The 12,731-nt window shown below is 38.8% G+C and overlaps 1 protein-coding gene across 3 annotated transcripts in view; it reads left to right on the top strand.

Moving 5' to 3' along the window:
- acsl3a (acyl-CoA synthetase long chain family member 3a) overlaps positions 1 to 12,731 on the top strand; it is a 107,902-nt gene that overhangs the window by 75,116 nt on the left and 20,055 nt on the right. For all 3 annotated transcript variants that reach the window (XM_059651043.1, XM_059651045.1, XM_059651044.1), the window contains 4 exons: positions 2,963 to 3,086; positions 3,480 to 3,551; positions 6,174 to 6,313; positions 8,959 to 9,131. In XM_059651043.1, the coding sequence (XP_059507026.1) occupies positions 2,963 to 3,086; positions 3,480 to 3,551; positions 6,174 to 6,313; positions 8,959 to 9,131 (509 nt within the window). The remainder of the gene's footprint in view (positions 1 to 2,962; positions 3,087 to 3,479; positions 3,552 to 6,173; positions 6,314 to 8,958; positions 9,132 to 12,731) is intronic.

Genomic DNA, 12,731 nt, shown 5'->3' on the forward strand with positions numbered 1-12,731 from the left:
TGAACTGCATATAAATAATTATCAAGCATTTTTAAAACTTTTATAAAGGGTACAACGCATATACTGATATGAACTGTAATTTTTAAATGACTTTAGTAAATTGAAAAAAGATGAAATTTAGATATTTGAAAGCAAAGTGAAATGAGTGTTATTTCAAAATAACCCTACCACATCTTTACCTGTTTGGGACCATGTATAGTCTAATACTTCCACTTTTGGTGATTCAGCAAAGGTTCCTTTATAGTTCCAAACTGAATGCATTTGGATAATAATTGATTTGATTAACCAAAAGTTATTAATTTAGTCAAATTCTGTGGTACCAAATTCAGGTGGTATAATTCTAAATTCTTCTAAGATAGAGACCTTCTAGCTATCTCTAGAGTCAGGTTGTACTCTTACCCGAGTTGCATTGCTTCACACTCTATCAAATACTGAACGTACAACTTAGTCTTTGTGGATAGTCCAAAATACTCTTTCATACTGAATTATGATGTGATTACAAAGATAAATCAACAAGAAGGGATAATTCTTCTCAATAGACAATAATTTGCTTTTATGCAGCTCTTACAGCAACTTCAGGACATTTAAGAGTTTTATAGCTAAAATGTACTTTTGAAATATATGTTAAATATTGGCCAAAGTTGTAAATAATCTACTGTTCTGAGATTACCATGGGATTTTTTTAATATATCAGAGAATGTGAGAAAAATTTGGTTTAAACGTTGACTGTGAAACGTTTACTTAATATTGCAGTGTGTACTGATTATAACAAGGTCATCCAGGTGGACATCATAGAATGAGTTCCTTATTCAGGGTTATTAACCTGGTCCAAGCAGGGGGCCCTGGCTGACAGATATCAACAGGAGTGTCAGAGGTTTTATTCGGTCTGAAAGCTGGTTTTGAGGAAGCCGCACCAGTGTGAAGTAACAATGCATGTGGCAAAAAAATGGTGACTTGGTGATGGGTTACTGGCCTCTGGAGTTTTTTCACACTGACCTATTGGCTGAGTTTTTGTGCTTTAATGGAGCTTGAATGCAACCTTTTGAGTGACAAATGTTATTCAGCCAACATATTGAATAAGAGAAATAAGAGGAATAAGAGAATGGTCAAAGAAAGAGTAGGGCCGATCAGGGATAGCATAGGGAACTTGTGTGTGGAGCCTGAGGAGGTAGGGGAAGCCCTAAATGAGTTTTTTGCTTCTGTCTTTACGAAAGAAACCAACTTTGTAGTGAATGAAACCTTTGAAGAGCAGGTGTGCATGCTGGAATGGATAGAGATAGACGAAGCTGATGTGCTGAAAATTTTATCAAACATTAAGATTGACAAGTCGCCAGGCCCGGATCAGATTTGTCCTCGGCTGCTTTGGGAAGCGAGAAATGCAATTGCTTCGCCACTTGCGAAGATCTTTGCATCCTCGCTCTCCACTGGAGTCGTACCTGAGGACTGGAGAGAGGCAAATGTAATTCCTCTCTTCAAGAAAGGAAATAGGGAAATCCCCGGCAATTATAGACCGGTAAGTCTCACGTCTGTCGTCTGCAAGGTGTTAGAAAGGATTCTGAGGGATAAGATTTATGACCATCTGGAAGAGCATGGCTTGATCAAATACAGTCAACACGGCTTTGTGAGGGTAGGTCATGCCTTACAAACCTTATCGAGTTTTTTGAGGATGTGACTAGAAAAGTTGATGAGGGTCGAGCTGTGGATGTGGTGTATATGGACTTCAGTAAGGCATTTGATAAGGTTCCCCATGGTAGGCTCATTCAGAAGGTCAGGAGGAATGGGATACAGGGGAACTTAGCTGCTTGGATACAGAATTGGCTGGCCAACAGAAGACAGCGAGTGGTAGTAGAAGGAAAATATTCTGCCTGGAAGTCAGTGGTGAGTGGAGTTCCACAGGGCTCTGTCCTTGGGCCTCTACGGTTTGTAATTTTTATTAATGACTTGGACGAGGGAATTGAAGGATGGGTCAGCAAGTTTGCAGACGACACAAAGGTCGGAGTTGTCGTTGACAGTGTAGAGGGCTGTTGTAGGCTGCAGCGGGACATTGACAGGATGCAGAGATGGGCTGAGAGGTGGCAGATGGAGTTCAACCTGGATAAATGCGAGGTGATGCATTTTGGAAGGTCGAATTTGAAAGCTGAGTACAGGATTAAGGATAGGATTCTTGGCAGCGTGGAGGAACAGAGGGATCTTGGTGTGCAGATACATAGATCCCTTAAAATGGCCACCCAAGTGGACAGGGTTGTTAAGAAAGCATATGGTGTTTTGGCTTTCATTAACAGGGGGATTGAGTTTAAGAGTCGTGAGATCTTGTTGCAGCTCTATAAAACTTTGGTTAGACCGCACTTGGAATACTGCGTCCAGTTCTGGGTGCCCTATTATAGGAAAGATGTGGATGCTTTGGAGAGGGTTCAGAGGAGGTTTACCAGGATGCTACCTGGACTGGAGGGCTTATCTTATGAAGAGAGGTTGACTGAGCTCGGTCTCTCTTCATTGGAGAAAAGGAGGAGGAGAGGGGACCTAATTGAGGTATACAAGATAATGAGAGGCATAGATAGAGTTGATAGCCAGAGACTATTTCCCAGGGCAGAAATGGCTAGCACGAGGGGTCATAGTTTTAAGCTGGTTGGTGGAAAGTATAGAGGGGATGTCAGAGGCAGGTTCTTTACGCAGAGAGTTGTGAGAGCATGGAATGCGTTGCCAGCAGCAGTTGTGGAAGCAAGGTCATTGGGGTCATTTAAGAGACTGCTGGACATGTATATGGTCACAGAAATTTGAGGGTGCATACATGAGGATCAATGGTCGGCACAACATTGTGGGCCGAAGGGCCTGTTCTGTGCTGTACTGTTCTATGTTTTATGTTCTATATTAATTGCGTCAAAAGCTGTTCAATCTCAAATGTTTTTCTAAGACCCATATTAGGTGTAATTGTTGAAAACATGCTTTTATATTTCCTATGAAGACCAAAGGACACCTACATTGGTTACCTACCCCTGGCACATGTACTGGAGCTGAGTGCGGAAACTCTTTGTATGGCTTGCGGCTGTTGTATTGGCTACTCCTCCCCTCAGACTTTGGCAGACCAGGTAAAGGTTTACCAATACGTTCATTTTTAAAATCACATTTCAACTGGCTGTAGTTGTGAAATGTTGCATTGATTTATCTGCAATATGTATTTTCTATTTTATTCATACTTACTCTTTAATTAGTAGCCTATGAATTGTTCTACCTAACATAGATGTACAAGATTTTTATCTGTACCTTCAAAATTTGAAAAATAGCATTTTATGTTCTATTTAAGAGAAGATTTGGTATTGTTTAGTGGCTAAGTAATTTGTACTACTGAAAAATAGAAACAATTAACCTCAATGTATTTATAAAGGTTGAAATACACAAACTAAGTGGTGAAAGGTACACTTTTCGATTTTTAAGGATAATATTTTCTTTTATCGAACAAATAACCATTGTCTGTTTTGTAGTCTGCTAAAATCAAGAAAGGAAGCAAAGGTGATACAACAGTACTTAAACCATCGCTATTGGCAGCTGTACCGGTAAGTTTTAGATATTGGACATGTCCAAAGCAAGTTGTTGCAAAACATACTCATAACTCAACAGATGTTTTCATTATAATCGCTGCTTGAGTTCATAATGCTTAATCCAAAAAGTCCATTAGTGTTATCCTATCAGTTTCATTCAGATCTGTTACTTAGACTGGGCAGAATCAATGTTCTTTTTGTGAGAGATATTTGCATGTGGATAATGGTGTCCACAAGTCAATGATTAAGATTATCGTTGGGTTCAAGGATAACTCTATGCATTCATTTTCTTTTCTCTGAATGACACTGCACTGTGCTGTTAAATTTAAAGCAGTGTGAGGGTACATCTTTCATGAAGTGTCATATCATTTCATTCTGCCTCAGATTGGGAGTGTTTTATGATGCAGTTATGTTGCAATCTTAGTATTTCAGAAGGGCTAATTAGACATAAGAGGGTGGCCAGAAAAGAGTTTGAGAAAGGGTTTTGAAGGTGAGATCATATGTGGCCAGCAAAGCCTGTCTTTTTTAAGGACAGAGTACCAATGACCATCATTGCTCAGAGTTGGTGGGTAGGAGAGTCAAAAGGCTGGAGGAGGGAGTGCAGAAGTAGTCCAAATTGAGGAGAGCAAAGCGTATATCCTGTACCTGTGTAAAACTCATTTTCTTTCAGCTATGAGTTTTTAATGTTGGAACAAAAATGCACAAGTAAGGATGGAAAAATACTTAATAACCTTTTCATTCAGTTATTACATAGTTTTACTATAGTCCCAGTTGATGGTAATACCAGATAAAATAGATTCCAGAATGAAACCTGGCCTGATAGACGAATGTTTTCACTTTTGCAGTTTGATTACTGTGATGGTCAGTCACTGAACATATTCATAAGAAGCTGCAAATGGATTTTTAATAAAAACAAATAGGCTAATTACACAAACAAAAAAGTAAGTTATGTATAAATAAGACCATTTGGAAAGAACTTATAACGAGCAGAAAAAAATTAACCTCCTTTTCCTAGAAATATCACTCACAGACATTTAACCCCAGTGAAGTATCCTTTCTATCGTCACTTCAAAAATTCCTTTCTAAAGTGATGAGGGCGTAAGCATTTCCTTTGGGCAACTTTCTGAACATTCACCAGATGTGATTCTCTCTTCTCCCTGAGAAACTTAACTCACTGACTCTGCTCAGATGACTGACTGACTATTTGACACTGTGAAAACATCTTAAGACTTCTTCCCTGCTCTGTTGGCCATGAAGCTCCCAGAAACTAAACTGCCCTTCTGCTATGAATCATTTCTCCTGAATTTAGCCTAAACCATAGCCTTCCCTTCTTTGCTTATTGAACTCAAGTCAGTACTAAGCAGCAATTGTCTGCCCGGGAGCTCAATAAGTCATTTACCTTAAGTCATGTGATACCTACGAGTGGCTGTCTTTCACTTACAGTTCCAAATTACTTTTTTAAAAAATTCAGACCATCAATGCAATGAGTACCAAGAACACATTTACTTCCACTTCAGATCCCAATTTCTCAAATTGTGATGAAAGTTTATTACATTATTTTGTTTGAACAAAAAGAAATTGCAGTTCTTAATATAGCAATTTGTAGTTAACTTTGTAATAAGGATTTTCCCTTCTTGGTGTAAAAAAGAAATTGCTTGAAAAACCTCAAGTCAGGCAGCATCAATGAAGAGAAATCACTTAACAGTTCAAGTCCAGTGACCCCCCCCCCCCCCGCCCCTTCAGAGCTCAGCTTTGAAGCCTTTTAACCCTGCTTTTATAAGGTTGTAACCCATTCACCACCCCTCAATTGTTGAATGATTTTAGCTTATTAACTGCACTCAAATATTTCCTGAAGTGGCTGTTTGGTTAGCTGTCAGCTAGGTTTTCACAGTATGTGCTGGATTAAATGTTATTTATTTTATGGTTTCATTTAGAAACCTAACTTGATTAATGGACATGTTACACGTATAAATTAGATTCAAATGTCAATTTTGATTGTAGCTGGAGTTTCTAAAACTGTCTAGTTGGTTTATATTTCCAAAAGGAAAGGTCATCTTTCTAGGATAAAGGATGCCGGCTAACTTTATAGCCCCTGGTCATTAACAAGATAGAGGTGGGCTTTGCCATTTATACCAAGCGTTTGTAGCAGATCAGTTTGTGAATTTTGCAAAAGGCAATTTATTTAGAAGGGAGTTTTAATTCCTAAACTGCTTGAACTATTCATTAGGAATTTTTTGCAATTACTCTGGGATTTATGTTGTCAGATTCTGAGAGTAATTGTGCAGGTTCCTTTGCAAAGGATCTTCTAATGCCAAATGCTAACTGAATTCAAGATACCAGATTAGATGGGCAGATTGGTATTCACTCTTCCAATAAGCTTGGCAGCTGTGCAATGGTTATTGTCTGAAAAGGAGATTTGATGATGCTATACTGACTGTCAATTATTTTTCTGACCCTATTCACCCGATTAAGCTGACTTGGAAAACCTTTTTCCTTGTGCCTTGTTAGCTGAAGAATTTAGAATCAACCTCCATCCAAAAAAGGTTATTTTTGTCGAATACTAAGAATAAAACAATGAACAATTTGAAATAGAAAACAATTTCTAAAATAATTGCTTTTTAATTTGTGTGCCAACAGGAAATTATGGATCGCATTTATAAGAATATTGTGACCAAAGTGGAAGACATGAATAGTATACAGCGGACTCTCTTTGTTGTTGCCTACAATTACAAAATGGAACAGATGTCCTTGGGTTGTAGCACGCCTATTTGTGATTGGTAGGATATAAATGATCTAAGTTACTTTATATTAACAAATGTATATCAGTTATTCTGTAATATTACGTATAAAAATAATCATGTCTTAGAGAGAATAAAGATATAGACAATCAAGAATAAATAGGGATAGAGAATTCCAGATGTTCAGTGCTGTCTGAGAAGTCACTCCTTCATAACTTAACGAGTGCCCTCTTGCACCATAACTAAATCTGTTAGTTCAAGATTCCCCTGATTGAGTGAAATATCTTTTCAACATCACCTTGTCAAGCATCTCAAAATCTTGTATTCTTTCAATAAGATTATAACTCATTCTTCTAAACACTGATTAATCACTACTCAACCTATTTATTCATTCAACCTAAATCAACCTCTTTATCCAGGAATGTGTGTAGTTAATAGAAATGCTGAAAATAGGAGCAAAATTGAGCCATTCAGTTCTTTTGAGCCTGCTCCACCATTCAGCATGATCATGATTGATCATTCAACTCCATACACTGTTCCAACTTTAATCTCATTGTCTTTGATCCCTTCTAGCCATAAGAACCAAATATAACTGTTCCTTGATAACATTGTATTTTGTCTTCAACTACTTTCTGTGGCAGATAATTCCACAAGCTCTCCATTCTTTGGATGAAGAAACTTATACTTAGTCCTAAATGGCCTACCCATATTCTTAGTGTGACCCCTGTTTCATGACTGCCTGGTCATCGGGAACAGCTTTCCTGTTTTTACTTTGCCTAGTGTTTGCTATTCTTTATTTCCACCCAAACTGATTTCACATCATGATTTATTGCATCTTTTTCACTATTCACCATTGCAGTGATACTAATAACAATGACATCCCACCATCCCCACTTGTGTCTACACTTCCAAAAATGGAATGCATTTCTGAGTGTTAAGTTTCCAGTTGTCGTCAACTTGCAATCATGTCTCTGTAATACCTATCAAGTTATGTTTATTCATTGCTATTTTTGCCATCAGCCCACCTGCCTTGTTAGAAAAACTGTTTGCATTCAAATAGAGAGGCAGGCTTGTGTTTTCTATCCCTTTCTGTTACACTTTGATTATCATTTGTCTCTTCATTACTCTGCACTTGTGCTTTCTGTTACTTATTGATTTTTTTTTAAGCTTCCTTTCAATTGAACCCTTCTCCCACTAATTTGTTTAAAGCCATAGTTAAACAATTCTCCAGGATACTGGTCCCATATGGTTCAGCTGAAATCTATCCCAGAGAAGTGTAGGAATTCAAGTAGGCTACAGATAGCCACACCGATTCAATAAATTTAGATGCTGATTTCAGTAGTCTTGTTACCTGTTACATATGTAAAATAAGTACCACAGCCTTGTAACTGTTAGCACGCAGCAACACCCAGGAAATTTACAAGGACTTGATCATTATGAGTTATGCATACATTTTCATTTAAGTTCTCTGCAGATGATTTGTTTTAACATCAAGTGCAGTAACATCCAGTCAAATTCATAAGCTTCAGAAAATATGTAGAACATGAAGGATGGTAAACCTCATAAATATATCCATTTGGTATCAGAAAACTAATAAACGAGCTTTTTTTGGGCTTTTTCACTGTACCCTTCACAAATACCAGCTTTCCCCATTCAAGGCAAAAGTTCAACATTTTGGCCATTACTGATTTTCTAGTTTCTACATTCTCATTCTGAGATCAAAGCTTTGTCATTATTGTGGTGCTAGATATGTCTTTAAATGTTCAGATATTGCTGCTAAATTTTCCATTGTTTACAAATGCAGAAAACTATCCAATTTACATTTCCAACTCTTCTTACCTATGTGTGGATGGGTTATCCCAAATGGAACTATCTTGGGATTCTGTCCGTTCCTCGCACCCAAAAGACAGTGTTTGCATCTGTCTTCTCATGGATAAAATATGATCTGCAAAAAATATAAATTAGTTGACTTATTCCTTCAAAAATTCACATCAAACTAAAACTTTGCTTTGAAATATTGAATAAAATTATGTTGTAAAGAATCCAAAGTTATTTCACAGTTGAACAAGGCAATTGAGCAGGTGCTACTTGATAGCACTGTTGGCGACACTTTCCATCACTTTACTGATTGAGCGGTAATTGGTCAGGTTGGATTTGTCCTGCTCTTTACATACAGGATGTACTTGGGCAATTTTCCACATTGTTGGGTAGATACCAAAGTATATCCTGTATGTAAAAAGCAGGGCAAATCCAATCTGGCCAATTATCACCCCATTAGTCTACTCTTGATCATGAATAGGATAATGGAAGATGTCGATCAACAGTGCATTCAAGCTCAGCAATAACCTACTCAGTGACACCCAGTTTGGGTTCCGTCAGATGTCCCTAACTATGCACATCACCATTAGCACTCATTGTTCCTCATTTGCAAAATCATTCTTAAAGCTTACTCATTAGAAACATGTTCTGCCTCTGCCCCAGTTTCTATTGTCTTAAATCTAATCCCCAACTGTCCTGTCATGCTTTACTGTTGCCAACAAGGTTTCTGTTGTTTCTATTGTTTCTGGTAAAGTTTTCTATTCTATTTTGTTATTGCTTCTAAATTGACGAGTAGTTTGTTGGTTGCTCATGTCTAATCTAACATTTGACTTGAAGAAAGAAATTCTAATATTTTATTTCTATAGGTTGATTTTCCGAAAAATACGCTCATTATTAGGAGGAAAAACTCGGCTTATTCTGTGTGGGGGTGCTCCATTGTCACCATCTACACAAACTTTCATGAACATCTGCTTCTGTTGTCCTGTTGGACAAGGATATGGATTAACAGAGACTTGTGGAGCAGGGACGATTAGTGATGGTTAGTTACTTTACAAATTCTTTCTTTCCTTCCTTCCTTCCTGGAGCTGTCTGCTTTGTTCAACATCTCTAAGCTTGTGTGCTTTTAACATTAAAAATAAAGTACAATGAAACCAAGATAGCTAATGAGCTGATAGTGTTGGTGGTATTGAAGCTGAACTAGTAATGCAGTGACCCATATAATTAATGGAGATTCAGACTCAAATTCCACTCTGTTACATCGTGAGACTTGGATTCAAAATAATCTACAATTCAAAGGCTAATAATGATCCTTAAGCCATTGTTAATTATTGTGAAAGAAAATGTTTTGTTCACTAATGCCCTTTTTGAGTTCTGTATTTTCCTTCCCTACCTGGTTTGGTCTACTGATGCCTGTGGACAGACATCAGTGTGGCCAACTCTTAATTGTTCTCTGAAATGGCCTAGCAAACAACTTAAAAGTTTCCAAAAATGGAATGAAATATGACACAACATCATTGACTTGCATACCTGAAACAAGAGTGGCAAACTTAGCTCTGTTGATGCTGCAAAGTTGCCCTTCCGACAGCTGGGGCCTAGTTTTATATTGGAAGCTCTGTGTCTCAGACTGGTCGAACACTAACCTCAAAAAGTCATTGTCTCAAAATCATAACTTGCTGACAATGTCAGAGATACAACCAACTCCATTCCCAAGTATGAGCTGTCCCATTAGACTCAGCAGAGTTGGCGGTACAGTAATAATCAAATGGGAGGGAGTCCTCAATATTGATTGCAAACCGCATAAAGTCTCATGGCCGTGTCAAGCATTGGCAAGGAAAATTTGTATCACATAGTGGTTACCTGCCTCGGTTGGTGAATTAATATTTCTGTATGCTAAATACTAGGAAGAAGCACTGAGAGTGGCATGGGCACAATATACGAAGTGCTTTAGTGTTCTTTACCAAGAATGCTTGGTAGGATCAAGACTGACTGAGTTTGTTCAGTCCTAAAGGACATAGCTGCTAGATTGACTCAGCATTGGATGATAATGAAACCAACAAGTGGAAAGAACATCTCATCTCCATCTGTCTGCCACTCCTGTTAATTCACCTGTTTATGAAAGTATTGGTAAAAGTGACCACTGTACTGTCCTGGTGGAGGATCATTATCCTGTCCACACGTCGTGTTGTGTGGCAGTTTTACTGTATTTAATGAGATAGATTTTGAACAGATATAGCATCTCAATTCTGGGTATTCATGATGCATTAATGCTTATCACTTTTAGGATACTCAAACATAACCTGCACCCTCTTCACCTGCATACCTCCCACTCTATCATTTACTATCTAGCCAGGAGGATAACTCTGGTTCAGTAAAGAGTGCATGACCACATGCCTGGATTAACACCAGGCATACCTAAGTTGTAAACCTGGTGAAACTATAACACAGGACTACTTGCATCCCAAACAGCATATGCAGATAATAAACAGGTGTGCCCACAATGAATATGATCAAGTTCAAGTTCTGTAGCCTTGCCACATCCAATCGTGAACCATGGTGGAAAGTTAAATAATTCGCTGGAAGAGGAGGTTCCAATATTATGATTAATAACAATTCCTTGAAAGGAAGAGATCCGAACTGAACTTGCAACCACTTGTTCCAAGCGTTTAAATGATAAGCTTTGTTTCAGCAAGGATTTGGTCCAGTGTATATTCGTGCTAATAGTGATTTGCATAGTTAGGAACATCTGGATATTGGATGTATTTTGTTCACTAATGAGGTGTTTCCATGAAGATCTTCCTTCCAGCATTTTTCATTCAATTTTTTGCATTCAAATCACACAAGTTTTGAAGTACAGCCCCTTCGTCAGGTGCAGTGAGAGAGCAGAGCACACAGACCAGAGTTTATAGGCAGAGAGATCAGAAGATCATACAATTGGTGTGAGTGGAGTGTCAGATGAGTTTCTACAGGTGATCAGGAATGTTAGATGGTGAGTCAAATGTCAACAACTGAATAACCAGTGAACAGATGACCTATAATCTGATTAAGTGAGGCAGAGAGATAATTACAAAAGTCTATGAATAAGGTGGTGCTGGAGAATAAATGTTTGTAGCTGTTGGCACTTCAGCTCCAGGCAAATAAACATAAAGACAAAAAAAAATTTAAGATTGTATGAGAATTTTCCTACTAACTTAAATATCTTCAATTCATGTGACAGAGAAACATTGATTTCTTGACAAGTTGCACAACTTGGAAATTCCTGCAGATGTCTGTTTAAAAGACATTTGGATAAATACATGAACAGGAAAGGTTTGGAGGGATATGGGCCAGGAGCAGGCAAGTGAGACTGGTTTAGTTTGGGATTATGTTCAGCATGGACTGTTTGGACTGAAGGGTCTGTTTCTGTGCTGTATGCCTCTGACTGGAATCATGCCAGATTCAAAACTGTACAAATTAATTAGGGTGGAGTGACCATAACAATATTTTAAGGTGATGCTGTCAAAACAGTACAGTAAGGAAGATTTTGCAGATACAGAACAGTATGGTGGGGTCACCTGTGGCATGGCATGAACGCAAGATCAGGGTTGAGGCCGTTTTCATGTGCACAGAACTTGGCTTTATGTCTCTGCTTGGCAATTCTGCATTGTTGTGTATCTCAAATCCATCTTGGAGGACACCTGCCCAAAGATCAGTCTGATTGCCTTTGACCACTGAAGTACTCCCTGACTGAGAGGGAGCATTGCTCTCTAGCAATTGCTGCGCAGTTTCCATTCATCCATTGCCATAGCAACTGCATGGTTTCACCAATATACTGTGCCTTGGAGCAGCCTTGCCTGCAGCGTATGAGAGAGACAACATTGGCCAAGTCACATGAGTGTCTGCTGTGTGTGTGGTGGGTGGTGTTCCCATCTGGTATCCATGTAGATGACCTGACATGTCTAGCAAAGGTTGCCATGGCAGGGTGGTGTGGTGTTGCGGTTGATCTTGTCCCAAAGGCTGGGTAGTTTGCTGCAAGCAGTAGCCTGTTCAAGGTTTGGCACTTGTTTGAAGGTGAAAAGCAGAGGTGTAGGGAAGATCTTGGTACGATGCTCATTGCCATCGATGGCATGTTGAAGGCTGCGAAGAACATGACATATAGTTTCTACACTAAAGGCAAGTAGTGGATGACAAAGGGTACTCTATTAGTCATATCCTGCCTCTTTCTTCCGAGGAGGTCGTTGTGATTTTTTGCTGTGGCCTGTCGGAAATGGTAGTAGATGAATTGAGCATCGTATCCTGTTGTTGAGGGTGTCCTTCAATGTCTCCAGGTGTCTGTCATGTTCCCCCTCATCTGAGCAGATCCTGTGTATGCACAAGGCTCTCCTCTCGATCTTTCTGCCTATAAACTCTAGATCTGTGTGCTCTGCTGTCTCTCTGCACCTGATGAAGGTACTGTGCTTCAAAAGTTTCAAATAAACTAGTTGGACTATGAGATGGGTGTCATGTGACTTCTGACTTTATCCATCCCAGTCCAACACCGGCACCTTCACGTTATATTTTGCTAAACCTACAAAGAGCAAAGGTGTCATGTTTTGATGCATATCTGGGCTATGTTACGGGGAGAACCAAAGAAGCTTGAGTTTTGATTCCATTCTTGTTACTG

This window comes from Stegostoma tigrinum, chromosome 14 (genome assembly GCF_030684315.1).
Source record: "Stegostoma tigrinum isolate sSteTig4 chromosome 14, sSteTig4.hap1, whole genome shotgun sequence".
Classification (NCBI taxonomy): Eukaryota; Metazoa; Chordata; class Chondrichthyes; order Orectolobiformes; family Stegostomatidae; genus Stegostoma; species Stegostoma tigrinum.